The 21589-nt window shown below is 36.6% G+C and overlaps 1 protein-coding gene across 5 annotated transcripts in view; it reads right to left on the reverse strand.

The window, feature by feature from the left end:
• The window catches only part of RBMS3 (RNA binding motif single stranded interacting protein 3), a 1191227-nt gene that overhangs the window by 559487 nt on the left and 610151 nt on the right, over positions 1-21589 (reverse strand). For 4 of the 5 annotated variants that reach the window (XM_032162240.2, XM_058442835.1, XM_058442834.1 and 1 more), the window contains one exon: positions 11190-11362. In XM_032162240.2, the coding sequence (XP_032018131.1) occupies positions 11190-11362 (173 nt within the window). The remainder of the gene's footprint in view (positions 1-11189; positions 11363-21589) is intronic. The other variant, XM_032162238.2, reaches the window with a different exon arrangement.

Raw genomic sequence — 21589 nt, forward strand, 5'->3', positions numbered from 1 at the left:
TGCATAAGTAACAATAATGAACAATTATTGAAGGCTTAACATGTACCTGGAACTATTAAGCCCAGAAGGTCTCAGTGACTTAATTAAGATTTCACAATGAGTAAGTGGTCAATTAGAACCCACAATGGACTCAAAATTCCATGCTACTCTTGTGATGGTGTTATGCTGTCTCTTTGTTTTCTTAAGTAGGATGATTTTCAATTGTGAACTTCTTAGAATATGATAATATTTTAAAAATCTCTGTGGACAGAAATGTTTTATATCTTGATTGTTGTGGTGGCTACATAGGTACATGCATTTTCAAAACTCATCAGATCCTATGCTTATGATGAGTGCACTTAGTTTTACTCCTCAATAATGTTGGCTTAAAAAACTAAAACAAAAAATCTACTTTCAAAAAATCTGTGGACATATTTACTGTGTAAAACAAAGTGCTTGTTTCTCAAGAGATACTACTGTGTTAGAGATATAATGAATATGACAACAGATAAGAAATAAAACAAAAATTTGTTTTTTAAAATTTTCTTTTTAAGGATAATTTTTAACTGTACCTTATTCTCAATCATGTGATTCAACAATGTGTATATATCATACTACTGCCAATTTTCAGATAAAAAGCTTTCATTTTTATTATGCCAAATACACAGATATGCTCTGTGTATTTTTTCACCAATAGTTTCTTATTGTGTGCCCCTAAAAGTCAAAGACTGTAAAGAGAAATCTGTGAAAAAAACAAAATTCAGCAAACACCATTCAACGAGTCCAACTTACTTGACATTAGACATAGAATTAGCAGATCTGGTAGAACACTGTGTTCTGTTTGACAGCTGAAACCTGACGGCTCAGGCAAAAATAAACAGCTATTTTTTTTGTCTCAGCAGCAATATTGAGTGAATAAGCAAAGTATTGATCCTTATTTGTTTCTTTTGATTCAAGTTATCCTGAGGCTTCCCTTCAAAACTCTCCTTGGGATCTACACAATAAAAGAGCTTCATATTCAAAACCTTCCTTCTTTCACCTCAGTGGCACAACATTGGATGTAGCATCTAAGATAAAATGCTGTTTCCTGCATCTCCCAAAATAAACCCAAACTCTACCTTAGAACAAGTTTTATGATGTAAGTCCAATAAAATCATTTTTATATTACTGATGAATTTGGGCTTCATTCCGTCATTAAATATTTATTGGTTACCACTTAAAAACCTGGAAGTGTGCTAGGAACTAGGGGTAAAAAAAATGGATTGAATAAATCTATTGTCCTCAAAAGTTTTCAGTTAAAGATACAGTACATATTGATACGGAGTAGGGAGGGAAGGAAACAGACAGGAAAAGAGAGAAAGAGGAGTTACTGAGATGGAACAAGATAGAAATTGAGATACTGACAGAGACAGAGATAGATGGAGACGATAGAGTAAACCAGAAGATCAGGGGAAGAATGTTAGGAAAGATGACTATTTTGGTATGGGTGGGGCAAAAAAAAAAAAAAAAGGCATATATTTCCACTTGAAAGAATTGTTGAGTGATGAAGAAAGAACCACTTCAGATGACTTTCAGCTTTTAATTGTCTACAAAGACTTTCCTGCTCAAGTTTTCCAATGACCTTGATGTTGCCAAATCCAAATATAACTTCTCTCTTGGTATATTTCTTAACTTCTCAACAAGTATTCAACATATTTCATCATTCTGTCTTCTTTAAAATACTTTCTTCTTTCAGCTGCTGTGGTATAGCATACTCCTGCACTCCTGGTTGTCCTTTACCATAGTGATTGTTCCTTTATAAACTTCTTTCTTGATTTCTCATCCTCTTAGAACCTCAGAATCCAAGTTGTGTGAACATTTTCTTTTATTGTTATACACACTCCCTATGTACGGACCATGGTTAAGAGATGGGGCTCTTAAACAAAACTTCTTAATTTAAAGCCTGGATTTGCTAATTACCAGCTGTGTGACCTTGGGAAAGTCACTTAACTTCTTTGTGTCATTGTTTTTTCACCTATAAAATGGGAATTGGCATGACATCTAAATGAGTTAACATATGTAATATGAAGTACTCACATGCAAAATACTTAGAACAGTCTGTAGTACATATTAGATACCACACTATTGTCTTATCAACATGGATTTAAAAGCCATTTATAATGCTTATGACTCCCATTTTATATCCTTTACTTTTTCATCTTGAAAACTAGAATCAGATATCAAATTCCCAATGCAAAGCTCATTTTAGATGTCTAATACAGTCTCAAAAATAACAAGACGGAGAACAGCTCTTGATTTCTGTCCACCCAAAGTTGCACTTTCCACAATCCTCTTCATTTTCTGAAATGGCTCCATATTCGCTCCAGCTAAGAGTTAAGGAGTTGTCCCTCAAGATGCTCAAGCTAAGAGTTAAGGAGTTATCCCTAATTTCTCTTTCTCTTAACCCTTTTGTCATGTGCTATTCATGAGTAAATGCTATCAAAACTATCTCCAAAATATATTCCAAATTCATCCCACTTAACCTCCTCTACCATTGTGATCTTATTCCAAGCCATCACCACCTCCTTCCTGGACTTCCGCAAAAGCCTCCTTGCTCATCTTCTTGCTTCTTCTCTTGGACTCCCCTAAGATCTACTCTTTGCAGAAGAATACCTAACCTTCCTTATGTTCGTTGTATACAACAAGCTTATTTCTTTCTTCAAGCTTTGGCCAAATTCTTATACGTGTCTGTAATGCGTTATTTCTGAATATTATCTGCCTGACTCCTTCCTGCAAATGAAGTCTCACATTAAAGATAATACATAGTCTAGAGTAACCTCCTAGTCATTACTTACAACCTGCTTTTCATGACATTTACATATTCTAATATGTTTTTAAATTATTTATTCATATATCATTTTTATCCATTAGAATGCAAATTCTATGGAAAAACTTACCAGTCCTTAAGATATCTGCAGTGCTTGGTACACAGATGACAATCAATAAGTATGTTTGAATAAATGAGTAAAAAGACCATGGCAGTACTGAAGCACAAGAGCTATTGCGTATCATAAATATCAAACAGTTGAGGTCTTGGAAATTGATTCTAGATTGGGGAAAAGAATTACCCCAAGATTTTTTATTTGGACCACTCTTCACATAGAGAATAGTGGGATCCCTTAAAGGAGGGATAAGTCCAGGAATAACCCTCTTTGGACAATGAATTTGATAGCTCTTGGGTTACAAAACTGGAATTGTCTAGGGAATAATGAGATATGGATCCAGAACTAAACAAACAGTTGATGGTGGGCAATATAGAATTAATAGTCATTAGAATAGCTGATGTTGTTTGTGTAGTAAAGAGCAGATAGTTTATAGAGTGAAAAGAGGGGTCCAATCTCCAGAAAACTCCAAAATATTCAAGAGGCAGGTAGAAGAAGAGAAGGTAGAAAGAATAATCTCCAAAAGGTAAGAGGAAATCCAGGCAAAAGGAATTTACCATCCATAGGAGAAGAAAGGAGGGGTCAACAGGGTCAAGTAACAGAGAGCTTAATTAAAATAAGGACTAAAAAGGGTCAGCTGTATTTATCAATTAAAAAATCATTGGACAAATCGGAAACCGGGATGCTATCTGAACTTGCCAGAGTTCTGCCCTTAAAACTTAAATCCCTCAAATTTTCAGGCATTCAGCATGAGATCTGCCTAGAATTCCACCTCTCTGAGCTCCAGATCTTTACTCAGCACATCTAGAAAGAGTTGATCACACCCTTTTACATATCCATCTTTTTTGTGCTACCACCAAGATCGTAAACTAAGTCAACTGGTCCTCTCAATGATTTTTTTATTTTTATTTTTCTCTGGAAAAATATCATCAGCTATCAGGAATTTAAGTATTTTTTTAATTGATCATGAGATATGTAAACATTCAGAGGAAGATTCTTCATTCAAAGTAATAAAAACAATAAATGAGTGATCAATGAATCAGTGGGACAATAATTTCTAGGATATCCCCAAAACACTAGGAGATGTAAATTATTTTTTAAGACTCACTGGACTTAACGTTCACTAAACTATAGTCAACAAAAAAATGTAAATATATATAGAAATTTAATCACACGAGTCAAAATAGGAAGAGTTTCTTGCTTAATCATCAATTAAACGCAAACATTATTAAAAAGTAGAATGTTGAATAAATGTTTGACTTTTGGAAATTATATAAAGCAGGAAAGTAAGATTCTTCCAAGGACATCCTTGAAAACATTTGTTGAGGCATATTTCAGGGCTTTATTATCCAGGTGCCTAATCTAAAATGTCAGTTTGTTATCAGAAAATCAAATTCATCCCCAAATTTTCATAATAATATTCATTTGTAATACTTCTGGTTAATTGAAAGCATAGTGGTAGGTCCTATGAAATTGCTAGAGCCTACGAAAGTCAGAGTAAGAAAGCTAAAACGGGATTAAATTATGTTTTCTGATTTGTGTGAGCATCATTAACTCTAAAAGTTCTGTCTTTGCTACATACTAGAATTACCTGAGCAGGCTTTAAAAAAATCCCAGTATCCAGGTTGACCCATACTGGTTAAATCAGAACACTTAGAGAGTGAGGTCCAAACCTATTTTCTAGGTCCCTAAGGGATTCTCATGAGTAGTCATGGAACTGAGAACCTATGATTTATGCCACCCTTATTCTCATTATATGAATGTTTCAGTGATTATGAATATCGGCTTTGAAGTCAAATCCAGATTTTGAATCCTGGTGGCTATGGTGGCTACATAAATTTGAACAAATTTCTTAACCCTTTTGAGTATCAGTTTAAAGAAAGTATTATTCCCACTTCATAGGGAAGTTTTGAGCATTAAATAATTTAAAATCTTAGTAGAGTATGAAGCATGCAATACACAGTAACTGTGTTAATATAAATAATACATAAATATAACAACCTATTATTAATGACAATTATTTAGTACTAATCAAATACTATGTCTAGTTTACAGCAGATGCTTGGCAAACATAATTTTGCCCAAATCTGAATTAATATACGTAACCCATTGTCAAATCTCTGCTGAATCTAAGGAATTTCAATATCGTGTTTTGGGTCTTTAAAGCACTCTCTCATTTAAAATACACAAAGGCAGAGTTTAAAGATTCCAGTATTCACTTCCTGCTCACACCTGCCACCACACAGATTTATGACATCTGAAAAGCAGCTGCGTAATTTGAGTCTGACTTGCAGAAGAAAGCTACTAATAAATTTCCTAGGGTCTTATTAGAGCAAACTTTTAAATCTTCAATGACACAGTAAGAAAGAACTCTAAAAATTTCCAGTCACATTTTTCTTATTTACTTGGTTACCCTGGAGTGCATGATGACTTGTTTTCCTTTAGTTGTATCTGAACAGTCTGACAGATTACTGTGACAAGGTTACTTTTAAATTGATAAAAGGTTTGATTGTGTCGGTGCATTTGTCAAAACTGTCTGACACCATGTATAATGGACTCTGCACTTGGAGCCTGGATAGCACTTGAGTCTGGCTCTTACTATTCAGCGTTCAGCGCGCAGCATAATGAGACATCCAACAGGGTTGTGTAAAAGTCCGGGAGATTAGCTTGGGCAGACCCTTCAGCTCTCCAGTGCAAACACTTCTATTTTGTTCCTCTGGCTTTTCATTGTGGGTGTTTTCCCTCTCTTGTTAAATGCTAAAGTGACATTCAGAGTTTCAATTTAAGGGGGGAAATGCTAGGGTGTCATAACTTGAGCAAAGAAAACATTTACAGAGAAAAGTGAGGGGCAGGGCAGTTGACTTTCCAGCTCTTCTGGTTAAGGACTGGAAATATGTATGTACCTACCAAAGAGTTTCCCTCTATTTTCCTGCATTCTGTCTCAAGTGGCCTTAGCAGCAGCATGTTTACTTTATAATAGAAAAACAATTCACTCTGTTCCTTCACAATATTTTAATTAACTCCAGAGCAGTTAATCACAGGAAAGTGGGGGCAATTGGCTGGGGCTTCCTGAGAACATTGTATTAAATCAAATTTATAAGCCACAAAATGGTTAGATAAAATATGTTGTAGTTGTGGAAAATATAAATACAATAATGATTTTTTTTCCATTGTAAATGCTATCCATTATGATGCATATTTGATTTTATTTTTTAGGAGCAATTTAAATGTGTTTCAAGGGCATGTTCAGAATCATAAAATAGAAGTTACCAATTTCTTGGAAGGACAAAATATAACTTATATGTAAAAAATCATTACACTACAAATATTTTATTCAGCTCAAAAAAGTTACAATGCTCCCTCTCGCTTTCTGAAACCAAATCTATCTTCTCCAATTTCCATCTGGTCTTCCTGAGATAAGCGTAAAGGATACATATGATCCAAGTGTTCCATCAATAGTCTTCAACTGATAATCCACCCATGAGTAAATTTGTATAATCAGTTGGATTCCTAGTTTTTATTACATTACCTTTCGTGCTTTTAATATTACAGCCATTTAATTGTTTAATACTATATTGATGACCCGTTCATGACTGGGTAAGAAAAAGGGATTAACTAAAAATCAACTCATTTGGGTTCTATTCTGTGCTACTTTGCTGTTTCTTTTGAAGTTCATTTGGTTAATTATTCCCATGTCCCTGCTTTTTAATGGAAAAAAGAATGTATATGACAAAATCTTTCACCACACATAATTTTTCTACCACCACAAATATTACTTCTCACACCCTCTTCTCTGAACAAAAAGCATTCTTCTTTCAGCTTTTCAACTATTCCTACTCTAATTGTTCCTTGATCTCACAGGATCACTTCTCTCTACTCTGCAGCTGGAGTTACCCATTTGAAACAAAAGTATAGCTATGCTAACTTCCTGTTTATGACAATTCAATTATTTCCTCCATTGTTCTTAAGATAAATCAAGCTTCTAACATCATCTCCAAAGGAATCATCTTGTCCTTCCGTGTTTTCTAGCTCATTTTGCCCCACTGCTATAGTCTTTCTCTCTGCTATAGTCACATGGCTTTTTCTTAGCCCTTTGTCCTTGGCATGCCCTCGCTGGCCCTTGGCTCTGCACACAATGTTTCCTTTACCTGGCTGCTCTTTCACTTTTTTTGAGATTAGTTAAATCTATTTATCCTTCCAATCTTAGCTCAATTGTCACTTCCTCAGAGATACCTTTGCTAATTGCCCTAATTAGGTCTACTCTTGTGTTAAAAAATCTGTTAGTATCATGCTCCTCTCTTTTTTGCACTTACAGTTGCAATTTTTTATCAGATCACATATTTACGATCTGATAAAAAATTTTCAGATTTTCCCTAGTAGAATATAATGTTTCTCCTTTGTCTAAATTTACTCACCACTGACTCCTCACCACAGGCATGCAGGATATACTCTGTAAATATTTCTTGATTGAGAACAAAATAAAGTTCCTTAAGGTTTCTCAAGGAAAAGACATTACAAGGTTTTTAACTATACTATTTTCTACACTACACACAGTATAATGTATTCATCCAAAACATAGGTACAACTAGAAAGATTTTCCCAGAGAGTAAAATCATTCTTTATATTTATTATTCTTCAGTCTTATCTTCTTTTCTTTGATTTTACTTGTGATCTGCACATAGAAGCTTTGATGATGTGAATAGAATTCCTTAATAAGAATTTGCTCTCAGATTATATATTGAGAAATAATGCAATTTCTTTTTCTTTAATACAATTTTCTTACTGTTCATTAGCATTAACATGGATATAATATACTAATACCAGAAAATCCAACATGTCTATGCCTTTTTAAAAAAAGACAATATGCTGTTTTGTGTATCTGTTTTCTATTATTTTATTACAATAGATATTAGCAAATATTGCATTTCCTATAAGGAATATTAACTCTAAAAGTGCTTATAATTTCATAGAAATAAATATGGAAAATGAATCTTGATGGCAAGTTCATTTAAATCTACTAAAATTATCTGTTGTGTGAGTGAAATTATTTTAAAGTGTGAGATGAGGTACAGGAATGGAAAGTGATTTTAATCTCTAGAAGACTGTTAATGTAAAATGGTAACAAGCACTGTGAAAGGCCAACACTACGAGAGAGAGAGAGAGAGAGAGAGAGACAGAGAAAGAGCGAGAGAAACAAACAAGGTTTTACAAATGACCTGCATTGGTCTCTTACCAAAGGTTTTTTCAGCCATCAGGTCATACCCATGAAGCTGAATAAATTCTGACTGTGCCCCTGCCAACACTGCACCAGGGGATTGGAGAAAGATATAAAAGGTGATCTTGAGCCAGTTTGGCAGCTAAATAAAGAGGTCCTCAATCAAATATCAAAATTTTAGAATGAAAAAAACACAAAAGATTGTTGAGTTCAAATCCATTATTTTGTATATGGGGGAAACCAAAGTTAAAAGGCAAAAAGTCATCACTCTAAGGCCAAAGACTCAGTTGATAGCATAGCCAAGATTGAAAGACAGATCTCTTAGTGCACAGTTATTTCCACTACATTATGTTGCCCAATCACATCAGTTCTTTAAGATTCTGTAGGAAAAAGAATCTAAGCAATAAACCCCAGTTCTAGATCACTGCAGCAACAGGAGAACCCACAAACATTTTTACAATAACAATAAATGGGCCAGATCTTATTAGCTGACAAATATTAATATGAACAAGTAACTATTATCCTCTATTCACTTAATATTCTTTATCAAATGCACATAAAAAATATTAACAAAACTTATTCCCTCAATAACAATGTTTCTGTGTTACCACATCTCTGAGTTAAAAATGGCAATATAGGCTTTTAAGTAATAATTTCCATTTACAAAATTCTGGCAATTCTATGCAGAAATGGATATTGACACAGCAATTCATAGTATGATGCTACATCAGTGGTGTGTTCATACAGCAGCTCTTCAATAAAATAAAATTTTAAAAAGCTCTGATTTGCAAGATGTGCTGATTCCTGTGTTATAAATACTCCCACAAGGGCCAATTTCATGCTACCAAGTCTGTAACAGATTGCTCACAAACTTCTTGAATATTTAACAATTGGCTTAAATGTGTTAGTCAGAGGCAGCTCCAGCACACTGCTGATACTACAAGTAAACACAGAAATAATAAAAACCAACCCAGTCTTTTAAGAAAGAGGAAACTGAGGCTTAGAGGGAGGAAGTGATATGCCTCAAGATTACACAGCGGTTGAGCAGATTTTAACACTCAAAATTCCATCTCAACTACCCTCATCAATTAGTGAAACTTTATACAATAGAAATAGTTGGCGGTCTTCAAGACTGTTGAGAGAAGTGCTTCACAAAAGATCAACAACACTAAAGATCCTGTTTGAAATACATATTCTTGGGCTCTACCCCAGACCTAGTGAATCATAATTCCTTGGGCCCAGACATCTGTGTGTCAACAGGCTCTACAAGTGGTAAAGAGCAGTAACAAAGTACCTTTCCCTAACAGCTACCTTTAAAAAAAAAATGAGTTTCAAATATAAATCAAGAACAATAGCTATTTTTCTTTTTACTTCATCCGAACCTTCTATCATAAGGTCTACAATCTTTCACATTTTCAAAGACCTTGCTTTTCAACATAGAGTTTAGATTTTTTAAACAACAAAAGAAAAAGTTGAGTATTTATCTTCTAATTCTCGACGTCAATATTCTATAGGCCAAAATCTAACATATATTTATATGTCTGAGCTCTGGCACATTTAACATTTTTTGAATAAATTAAAAAATATATAAATTTATCTTTCAAGGTTCTGCCTTGCCTTTTTCACAAATCAAGGCACCCAGTAGCAACAGGGGACTCCAGCCCTAATCTACCTACTGTTTTGTCAAGCAATTAGATAGTTATGTGTTTGTATTTTGGTTTACCTGCCACTTTCTGTTGTGTTGATATGAACTCCCAATCTTAAAATCTAGGACAAAGGCAAATAAATATTGTCTGTTTTGTTTTCCTCTTTCAATATTTCAGAGGTCAGAACATTTACAAAATAAATATCCTCATGGCTTTTTAAAAACCATTGCAAAAGAGAAAAATAACAATTGAGTAATAGTTTTTTAAAATTTAAAAATACACAGCCAAGTCACAATCAAATGACAAATATATGTTCTAATATTATTTTGAAAATAATCAGATACTAACCTAAAAATACAGGTCTATGATTCTTTTTTTTATTTTATTTTTATTTTTTATTTTTTTGAGACGGAGTCTCGCTCTGTCGCCCAGGCTGGAGTGCAGTGGCACGATCTCGGCTCACTGCAAGCTCCGCCTCCCAGGTTCACGCCATTCTCCTGCGTCAGCCTCCTGAGCAGCTGGGACTACAGGCACCTGCCACCACACCCGTCTAATTTTTTTGTATTTTCAGTAGAGACAGGGTTTCACTGTGTTAGCCAGGATGGTCTCGATCTCCTGACCTCGTGATCTGCCAGCCTTGGCCTCCCAAAGTGCTGGGATCTACAGACGTGAGCCACTGCGCCCAGCCAGGTCTATGATCTTAATTCATTATTAATTTTATGGGAAGGTGAACTTAAATATGTTTTTATTTGCACAGAAATAAGAGAATTAACGACATAAGTGTTGGTAGATAATAGATTCATGAAAACATTTTTGAAGAGGATGTCATCATTTCCAAGCTTCCAAGCAAATATAAAACTACTTAGTGAGTGTGGTCCTTGGCCTTGGTGGGAGATAGCTTCACTGGACTAGGCAGTAGATGTGTTCAAGGAAACTAGAGGATTAGTCTTATGTGTCTCCAAATACATGGTCCTGGCTGAACGGACATTCACCAAGCACTGGCCAGAAAAGCTTTGTAACACAAGAGGTAATCCTGAAATCTACCACTTCTGAGTTTTTGAGATTCCCTTCACTAATATTTCTCAAGAAAATCCTTTTATTTCATAAGACTCATCAATGACTCCACTGGCCACATGGTTTGAGAGTGTAACTCTATTACTGATCTTCATCTTGCAGGTCAAATATCTATGAATCAGCCAGCATTTCCACGTATATCTGCTCAAGAACTTCCACTCAACGACAAAAAGTAAACAAATTCCACTCCCCAAAATAAACTAGCACTGAATCTCAAGTTTAAGTCCTGTTTGTAAAGAAGAGTCTTCCTCACTGAGACACCAGTGGATGAGTACATTGACTGCAATAACACATCCTGCCCACCAAGGCAAGTATGGGAGTGAGAAACAGCACAGGCAGCAGAAGGACACTTACGGTTGACACAGCTTGATTAGGTCCTGGTCAGTGGTGCCTGGTGGGAGGCCTCGAATGTACAGGTTGGTTTTACTCAACTGTTCCCCGCTGCTGTTGTTGCTGCTGTTGTTGCTGCTGCTGTTTGTGCTGGGGCTGGGAGGAGCCATGGGGTGGGGAGCTGGTGCATAGGACTGCTGGAAACAGAAAAAGCTGTTACTGGAAAAACAAAAGCCAGCACCTATTCACAGGCCAGCAGCACAACTCGAAATCAACGTAAGCTATGTGTCCTCTCCAACACACACATGTACATACACACACACACACATTTATATCACTACCCTCTGTTGCATTCAAGAATATCATTTGCTTCTCCCGCCCTGGCCCTCTGTTCAGAACAGCATAAGTCAGCCATAAAAGGGACAAAATGCAGTTATCAGGTGTTCCTGGCAGTAGCATATGGAATTTGAACTTGTCTCTGACTACAGTGACTCTCCTTAGACTAGTAAAGTAGCATATCTTCCTCCCTAATAAAACAGTCACTTTTGGCAATAAACTCTGACCCTAGCTTACCTTTAATAACCAAGCATCTTTGGTTTCCCTGTATTACTTTGTTCCCTCCTTTTCTCCAAAGAAACTCCCTCCTATTGTTTTCCTCGACGTTACTGTTCAGCATAATTCCTGATACAAAGAAATCATTCCTATAAACAGTGATTCTATGAATGACTGAATGAATGAATCCATCTTAGCTCTTTCTCACATTCCCCAAATTGTTTCTTTACCTTGAATGTTCGTTGTTTTCAAGATGGAGCTACCATTCTTTCCTCACCTTCGAGATCCTCTTTAAATTACTCTAATCCAGGATCCCAACCTACACACTATAAACCATCTGGACAGGATAATTATTTGTTGTGGGCACTGTCCTAGCTCATTGTAGGATGTTTAGTAGCATCCTTAGCCTCTATCTCCCAGATTCTAGTAATGCCCATTCCCCAGATGTGATCACCAAAAAATATTCCCAGACATAGCCAAATGCTCCCTGGTGCTGGTAGGAAGCTCCCCCTGGGAGAACCACTGTTTTAATTCATTACATTATTATATGGCAAAATTAAAATGATAAAATGACTCCTAGAAAATTGCAATATACAATGTGAGGGTTTTTAAAATTATACATACCAGAATTCATAGATATATATTTACTAATTATGCTTATTTCTTTTTTTTATACAGGCATATCTTCAAAAGTTCTCAACTAACACCGACTGTCTAGGTTGAGTCCCTGCTGTGTCTCTTATTGGCTATGTGACCTTTAAGTGGTGCCTTAACCTCTCTGAGAAGCAGCATTCTCATTAATATGAAGGAGATAATAATGGTACTCTCTCAAGTTATAAGATTTTTTCAAAAAGTTGAGTTAATGCAAAAAAATGGTTCCTAGAAATTAATAAGTGTACAATAAATATTAGCAAAAATAACAATAATATTAGTATTTATGGTTTGGGTCTGTCTTGTAGTAATGTCAACCTATATAACTATCCCAGATTTTCTCAGTCGTGACCCCAAATGCTACCCAAACACAAAATAAGCACATTCAGCAAGATTCCAGTGGGGAAATTTTGGGCTGGGTTCTCATCTGAAGATGAAGAGTCTTTAGCTATTTTATCAGATTTGGGAGGTGTGTCTTTGGCAAACAGCACATTTTTGGCACATTAGCAAGTATTCAGATGAGGTCAATCTATAATACCTTTTGTGCCATGGCATAAAGGTAAGGAATAATATAATCTGAGGGAAAAAATGTACTTTGTGTCTCTACAGTTTCATTCTAAAAAGAAACCTCAAGAAACACATTCAACATGAAAATAGTATGTCTTTTCATTCCAAAATTTGTGCTGCTGACCAAACTGACAGGCCTATTGGGTCTGGGTAAATAATGAGATATCCTGGAAATAGAACTGACTGTGGCCTTAATCACAGACAGCTAAACGTTGTATGTAGAATCCTGCAGTGGCTTCCCACCAAACTTATTAAAAAGTCCTGAAAGTTCCACAGGATTTTTTATCAGACTTTTTCTCCAATCACTTCTTAGACCAGACACTGTGGTACTCCGAACTTTTCACCCTTCCCATTCTCAGCCCCACTCTACTCGGCTGGCTCTAATCCCTCCTTCTGATTTCGAATTAAGTATCATCCTACAACACTCTGGTATTTTCCTCCACAGCTTTCAGTGTATTTGGTCTTATTTAATTATTTTTGGCTTATTTAATGTCTGCCTCTAGCACTAATCTGTGTTTCCTGAGAGCAGGGAATGTGTCAAACTATACATGAGTAGCACCTAGCCTAGTGCCTGATATACAGTAGGTGCTTGAGAAATATTTAGGCTACTATATATATATAATAAAAAATGGAATAAAGACAGCCCTTAGCATATAGAGAAAGAAGGCCAAGTTTTAGCCGTACCCAGCTTCATTTCTTGCAATAGTAATCTGCTTTACACCTTCCAGGATTTTCAGTTTGGTCAGTCCCTATTTCCCACTGTCTATAAGACAATGTGCTTTAGATTCAGTATATCAAATGCAACTCATTGCACCTATTCTCTCATTCCCAATTCCCCACACCAGCTATCCAATACAATTACCCCATATCTTTCAATGTTGCTGTTGTTCTGCCAGTCTCCATGTTAGAAAACTTGGTGTTAGCTTTATCTGCTTCTTAATTCTAAATCTCAGAATAGAGTCAGCCACTAAAATTCTGGACAGCCTCCTGGAAACATCTTTTTCTCTGAATTCCCATTGTTTCCCTCAGCCAGAGTCTGTACCATCTTATATGCAGCGGGCTTCAAGCTTTCTATCATGTTTCATCTTTTATGCCCTTTATTTTTGGGAAGGAAGGGTAGGTTGGGAATAAGAAAATTGTCCAGTCTGGGCACTATGGTTCACGCCTGTAATCCTAGCACTTTGGGAGGCTGAGATGGGTGGACTGCTTGAGCCCAGGAGCTCGAGACCAGTCTGGACAACATGGCAAAACCCCATCTCCACAAAAAATATAAAAATTAGCTGGTTGTGGTGCCATGTGCCTGTGGTCTCATCTATCCAGGAGGCCGAGGTGGGAGGTTCACTTGAACCCTGGAGGCTGAGGCTGCACTGAGCCATGATGGTGCCACTGCACTCCAGCCTGGGCAATAGAGCAAGACCCAGTCTCGGAAAAAATAAAAAGTAAAAATAAAAAAGAAAGAAAATTGTGCAATGCAAACACACATTGACCAATAGTTAAGAAATGCAGAAGTGAAAGAGTAGACATGACAGGAGAAAAACCCAGAGCCTCCAGATTTCTTCCTTGAAATAAACGTTTTTTGGCTGGGCGTGGTGGCTCATGCCTGTAATCCCAGCAGTTTGGGAGGCTGAGGAGGGCGGATCACAGTCAGGAGATCAAGACCATCCTGGCCAACATAGTGAAACCCCATGTCTACTAAAAATACAAAAATTAGCTGGGCGTGGTGGTACGTGCCTATAATCCCAGCTACTTGGGAGTCTGAGGCAGAAGAATCGCTTGAACCCGGGAGTCAGAGGTTGCAGCGAGCCGAGATCGCGCCACTGTACTCCAGCCAGGCGACAGAGTGAGACTCTGTCAAAAAAAAAGGAAAGACAGAAAAAAAGAAAGAAACATTTTTCTCAACTATTCTTTAGTATTGCTTTAGTATCAACATTTTTCACGTAGAATTTTAGAATGAATTTTAAAATGAATTATACAGGATAAAACCTTCTTTTCCTGGTATTTGGATTAAATAGAATATATTCATTGCCTTTTGAAATTTAATATCTACATAAAGCTCAAGTTTCTTAGCTAACATGAAAAACTATGACTTATTTCCCGACATAAAGGATTCTATGTAGCTTCTTGGAATCCTCACAAAACTTAAGCTCTACCTCTTTTACAAGTCCGGCACACAGTAGGTGTTCAGTACATGCTTGCCGAAGTGGCTTCCTGGTGTATCTCATAATGTCTCATAATGGGTCAGATGAGATTTCTCTTTACTTCCCTTATATGCCTTACTCTCTTAAAATTCCCAGGGCCTTTTTAAAGCTGTTTGCCACCACTTTCACCTCCCCTCTCTCCAAATTCTTTGAATTCCATTCTGTATTCAGGCTTTTTCAAAAATGAGACTTTGTTTAAAGCAGTTTTTCCCATTGCATAGCCTTTAAAACCACCAGGGAGCCAGAAAAATGTCTCCAGCTTTATGTATCACAGATTAGAAGGACCAGTTCAGACTGAGTCCTTGACTAATCAAATAAGAAAGCACCAGCTACAGGATGATCAATATGTGTTTACTTAATTCTTTCCCCCCCTAGGGCTCTTTGTAAGCATTTCCATAACCAGAACACCATTTAGTAAATTGCATGATGTCTAAAACAATAAATGTGTCCTCCAAAAGGCTCAACAAATTCACTGGGAAAAAAATTAACAAAATAGTCAAAAGCCAACCGAAGTTGGGATGAGGATCAGGAACATGTGTGCACTGAAGTGAGATATGTAATTTATAATTAGGAGTGGAAGCACCAGACTTGCGGAGAAAGAATGTATTTCAGAAGCTTTCTGAACAAAATACAAAAAGGCAGTTTTCTTTGTCATATGTTTGTTTATAAATTCTAGAATTTCTTCCGAAAGCGGTCGATTTTCTCAGTGTTATTGAATCAATCAATGCACAGATTTTAACACCCAGTGTGGGAACTCTTCCTTATCTTTAGTATTTCATTTATCTGTTGATGATGCACTGATTGATTCAGGTAGCAGTCAGCATTATAAATCATTCTTTGGTTTTAAGAATTATGAATTCCTTCCTCTCCACCCCTATTCCAAATATACATCCTTTAATCAACAAAATGTTCGCAGAAAGTTCCCGGAATGCTTGACAAATGCACAGGCCTAAATGAATTAATCTGTGAAAAGCAAAAGCGATTTTGTATGTTCTTGCTGCCAAAGACATATGACCAAACTACAGAATCTTAAAAAATAAATAAATAAATAAATAAATACATAAATACATAAATACATAAGTGTCAATAATCTCTAGGGGTTAATGGGTCACGGCAGCCACTTTACTGATTAAAGTGGCTCTGCTTTCTTTCTCAATTCTTTGTCTTTAGAGGGATTTGGGATTTTATCATTGATTAGCTTTTAAATGATTTTGGAGCACTGAGGAAGGGGTTTTAAAATGTTAGTAAAGAAAAATATTTTCCTGCAGATAAAATTGACTTTGCTATATTGCTCAAAGTCACACTTTATAAATCCTATTTAGGAGGAGAGAGTACTTACGGTCTGGGGTTACTGAACACTGTAATACTGTGCTATAACAGTGCAAGGGGTTGCTATGAATTTGCAGTGTCAGCTTAGAAGTGGTGGAAATGGCACATTCAGAAGGGGATTTTGGATGACACTCTGATTGAAGAAGAGAGATAGAGGATTTCTCTTGCAGCTGCATATGCTTGGTTAGTATGCAGATTTTTCTTAGATGTTTATTCATTGTAGCTTTGCTGGAAGGTTCTGTTAGGGATTATGGAATAGGGTCTAAAGCCCTTCAGCCACACATTAGGGATGCTATCTCTGAGGATCAGTGCCAATGTCCTCTTTAGGAATGAAATAAGATGAATTGGCATCCATTGTGAAACATGCTATTCCTAAAATAGTAATCCTAATAATTATAGGTAGCATCTGTTTGTGCTTGCTAAGCATTTTATATGCTATCTTCACAACAGCACAATGAGGCAAATAATATTCTTCACATTTTACAAATGAGGAAACTGAGGCACAAAAAGTGTAAATGACCTTCTCAAGGTCACACAGCTGGAGCCCGACTCGAGGCCAGGGACTCTGACTCCAGAAGCCATGCAGTCTCCCACAACACTGCAGAACTTTAGCTCTTAATTACATGGACACCAATAAACATAAACACTTCCTTGAAGTAAACACTGGAGGATGACTCTGGCAAAAGCTCTGGAGCATCTAAATATCAGCAGGAGGGAAAGAGTGATGATGACAAACAGCAGACAGTCAAAATGAAGGTTAAAAGGCTCTTCTTCTCTATCAGAATTTAAATGAAGTCCATCTTAAAATTTAATTTCAAAGGAGAAGTGACCATCAGAACCAAGCATGTTATGAGTTTTTCAAATAATGTCAAACAAGTGGGTTCATTTGTCAAGATTCATGGTTTGTTATTTAATAACAGGAAAACGAACTGGCTTGTAGATCATCCTAATCAGCTGATTCATTTAGTGTGCTTTGTTAATATACCTCATTTTTCAAGTTTGAAAAGTGAATCAACTGGGTCCTCCTACATTTGTAAAATGTGTGGTTTGCGTATGTAGGTTTGAGAAAGGTTAGTTGTATTTTGTGTTTTTTTTTTTTAACAGAAAGCATTTGGGACATTCAATAAATGTTGCTCACACATCAATAGAGTAAAGCAAATTATTTAACAATCTTCTTTTATACACTATCAAACTATATTTGATGAACACTTGTCTGCAGGCGGGGTTGTAGTGAATATATATAAGCCAGATAATTTTAAACCTTAGTTCCATACTTTGGCACCACTCACATTTTGGACAAGATAATTCTCTGTTTTAGGGAGCTGTCCTGTGCGTGGTAGCATATTTTATAGCATTCCTGTCCTCTCCCTACTAGGTGCTAGTTGCACTGCCCTCTCCCAAAGTTGTGACAACCAAAAATATCTCCAGATACTGCCAAATGTCCCCCTGTAGGGTTGGGAAATCTCTTCCAGTTGACAATCACTATTTTAAGTAGACCCAGACCCTCTTCTTGAAAGGCCAATACGGTACCCCTCACAGAATGATACTAACTCAATGGCCTAAAAACCATAAACAAAACCTTACCACCAAACCAAAGTTCGACTTCGCATGGCATTCACCCCCTCCAACATATGCACTTCCACCATCTGTAACCAAGATGTCAGTATGCCACATTTCATTTGCAGCAGACTAAGTCTGAAACATACTTCTCCTTCTGATTGAAAACAGAACTCTTTACAAAGAGAATTTTAAATATTTTTTGCATGCAATTCCCCTTGGCTGGGAATCACAGAGCCCTGATGCCAAACTGCAGTCAGTTCTATTGCCGGCATCTGGTTGCTGGCAGGATCCTGAGGCAGTTGGTCTGGTGGTTTTGGAGTCGCCTTGGACTCCATCACACAGCAGTCTGTTCTGCTGATGGTCTCCCCAATTTGTTTTTATTCATCTCCTGTGCAATAGAATTTGTACTCTTTTTATCCACTCAAGGGTAAAGCCCTGGATAAAATCTCCCAAGGGACTGACACGCCAACTCTTTTACTATCCAAAAATGAATACAAACTACATTATTGTCTTAAATCATATATTATTTAGCTTGCACGTACACATGTAATCCATTGCTCACTGGATAACACTGCTGCAGGCTATTGGATTCATCTCCTTGACAGTGTAATTTCCACATAACCTTTATTCTTCAGACCTCTCCTCTAGTGTGAACACAACATGAGAGAGTGGACAGGATAAGAACTGTGGCAGTCACTAGTGTGTCTATAATAGACTTAAATCAGGGTGAATACGAATACTCTCTGTGCAAGTAATAACAAATGCAGCTAAATTAATATCTAAGGCAAGCCATGCAATTGCAGCCATGGTTTCATGAACCACATACATTATGGTTTTGCAATTTTATGCCAGGCAATTGCCTCTCCATTATCTAGAATAGAAGCATAGTAAACAATTGTTTCAATTATGTCTTTTATAACAGTTTGGTGAAAATCTGTCCTACTTCTCTTTTCCTACCCAAAGCTCAGATATGGAAATAAGCAATAAAAGACAAAACTCTTCATGAAAGGCAATCATTTGAATATTCTCTATCAACTGGTCTAGGTAATAGCTGCTGTCAAGAGTGGTAACATGGTGCTTAAGAGCTCCAGATTGCCCACTATGAATCCAGCTCCACCACTAACTAGGCACTTAAACCTCTTGTCATGAGTGAAAGAGGAATTATGATTATTTCACTTCATTGGAGTGTTGTGAAGCTAAAATGTATAAATTATGTGTCAAATGTTTAGCACAGGGCCTGGCACAGGGCCAATATTCAGTAATTCTTTCTTGTTTTCTCATCATTACCATTGTCATTATCATCATCACAAGGCAGATCCACAATATGAGCATTGCCTTCTCAGTTCTAATTGGGGTAATTCACCTTGAAGGGGGTGCTAAAGAGCCAATGATTTTTTAAACATGAAAGCCAGTATTCTTGAAATGAAATTATGTCATTAGAACTGTGGTTTGCCATTTTCATCAAGAACTAAGCTGTGATGAAACAATCATTGTGGATGGGATGGCTAATTTGTTTCAAAGTATTTACAAATCACTACTGAGTTTTTATTAAAATTCTGTTAGAACGAGATTCACTTTCGCTCTAAATGTTAGTTTTTGAAAACCTCAGCAGATTGCTTAATCACACATTGCTGTGTGCTATTTACAAATAGGTTTAATTTAAAGTCATTGAATTCCATTCAGAGGCTTAGATATTAAATGACATTTTAAAATTCATGGTACTTGGAAACACAAATAAACTAGTTATTGTTCAGTTCAAGCACCTATAAACAAATTTGATTAATAAATTTATAAGCTAGCAAAAAGTGGTGCTATAAATGACATCGATGGAGTTTTATAAAGATTATCAGTTTTTCAAATGCCAATGACATCTGGTCTTTGCCCAATTCTTCTTTTAATTTGACTAACTTTTTATCTCTTTAAATACAAACAAAGAAAATTAACATATACTTCAGACATTGCAGTGCTTATGGAATTAGTTTAAAAAGTCAAGTGTATACCTTGAAAATAACCCAAAATGCTAGGACTCCAATATTGATAATGACTGGTTCCTTGCAGAATAGTGAGCCATGATGTGTTCCCTAGCTGGAGATTACAGTATTAGCTACAATATGAACAATAATTGTTAGAATCAGAGCATTCTCCAGAAATACTGAAAGTGACCATAATGGAATATCTGCTTTGTTTGTCCAAGGAATACCTCAGAGATCAACCCAAATGTCTGCTTTCATGATGAGCTAGAATAAGTAGGCAATGAGTGAAAACCCAGAACAGGTCACCAGAAACTCTTTAGGGAGATTTCTGGGCTAGCCAACCATGTCAATGTCAAATGCAATCAGAGATAAAGAGGTCTTCAGAAATGTACAACAATTATGCTTAGAGTAACATTCTTACACTTAATAAGAAAGATATATTTGCCTAATTTTTTAGTTTAGTTTTTCCCCACAATCTCTGTTTTTTATTTTGTGAGACAGAGTCTTGCTCTGTCACCCAGGCTGGAGTGCAGTGGCACGATCTTGGCTCACTGCAACCTCCACCACCCTGGTTCAAGCAATTCCCCTGTCTCAGCCTCCGGAGTAGCTGGGATTACAGGTGCACTCCACCACACACGGCAGCTAATTTGTTTGTATTTTTAGTAGAGACGGGGTTTTTCCTAATTTTGTGTTTTACATAATATTATGTTTCACAGTCTAATACTCTATTTCCCTAAAATTACAATTAGTAATAGTGCCAACAATTAAAATTCCCCTAGCTTTTTTTGAGATGGAATCTCACTCTGTCGCCCAGGCTGGCTCACTGCAACTCTGCCTCTGGTTCAACAATCTCTGTCTCACCTCCAATACTGGGATACAGGCAGGTGACATCACCTGGCTTTTCAGGATGGTCTTGATCTCCTGACCTTGTGATCCACCCGCCTCGGCCTCCCAAAGTGCTGGGATTACAGGCATGAGACACCGCGCTTGGCCTCCCCTAGCTTTTTAAAAAATGTACACCCTCCTAAATAGAATGGAGACCAATGGATGTAGCTTAAAGAGCAACATAAAATATGTAGTGATAATACTTTATTGCAACTAAATGAACTCTTGCAAAGTTTCCTCCAGTTGTGAAAGTCATGGCTTCAGATAATAATGAGGCATCTTCCATTTTAATTGACTAGTTTCCATATTAACCAATCATATTGCTGATTTGGTTACTGGTAGCAAAGGGATGATAGAAATAACACACTTTGTTCCCAATTACCTGTAACAAAAATTACTATCAGTAATGGAAATACAATCAGAACACAAAACAGTATCAGTTTTTTTTTGATACACCAAATTTTTTATCCAATTAAATGAGAACTTTGCTTTTCTGAAAGTGAATCTATGTTGACACAGGAGCAATTCAGTAACAGCACAAATAGCATATACAATCCGATCTAATTTCCTTATACCAGTTCTCATCCCAACTCCCTAATGTGTCCAGCCTACACGGATCCCTGTTTCTTTCTACTTCCCAGTACTCACCATTCAAACCACACCATAGTCACATCTGCATCTATACCTTAATATGTTATCTTCCCTGCAT

Source organism: Hylobates moloch, unplaced genomic scaffold, assembly GCF_009828535.3.
Source record: "Hylobates moloch isolate HMO894 unplaced genomic scaffold, HMol_V3 SCAFFOLD_8, whole genome shotgun sequence".
NCBI lineage: Eukaryota > Metazoa > Chordata > Mammalia > Primates > Hylobatidae > Hylobates > Hylobates moloch.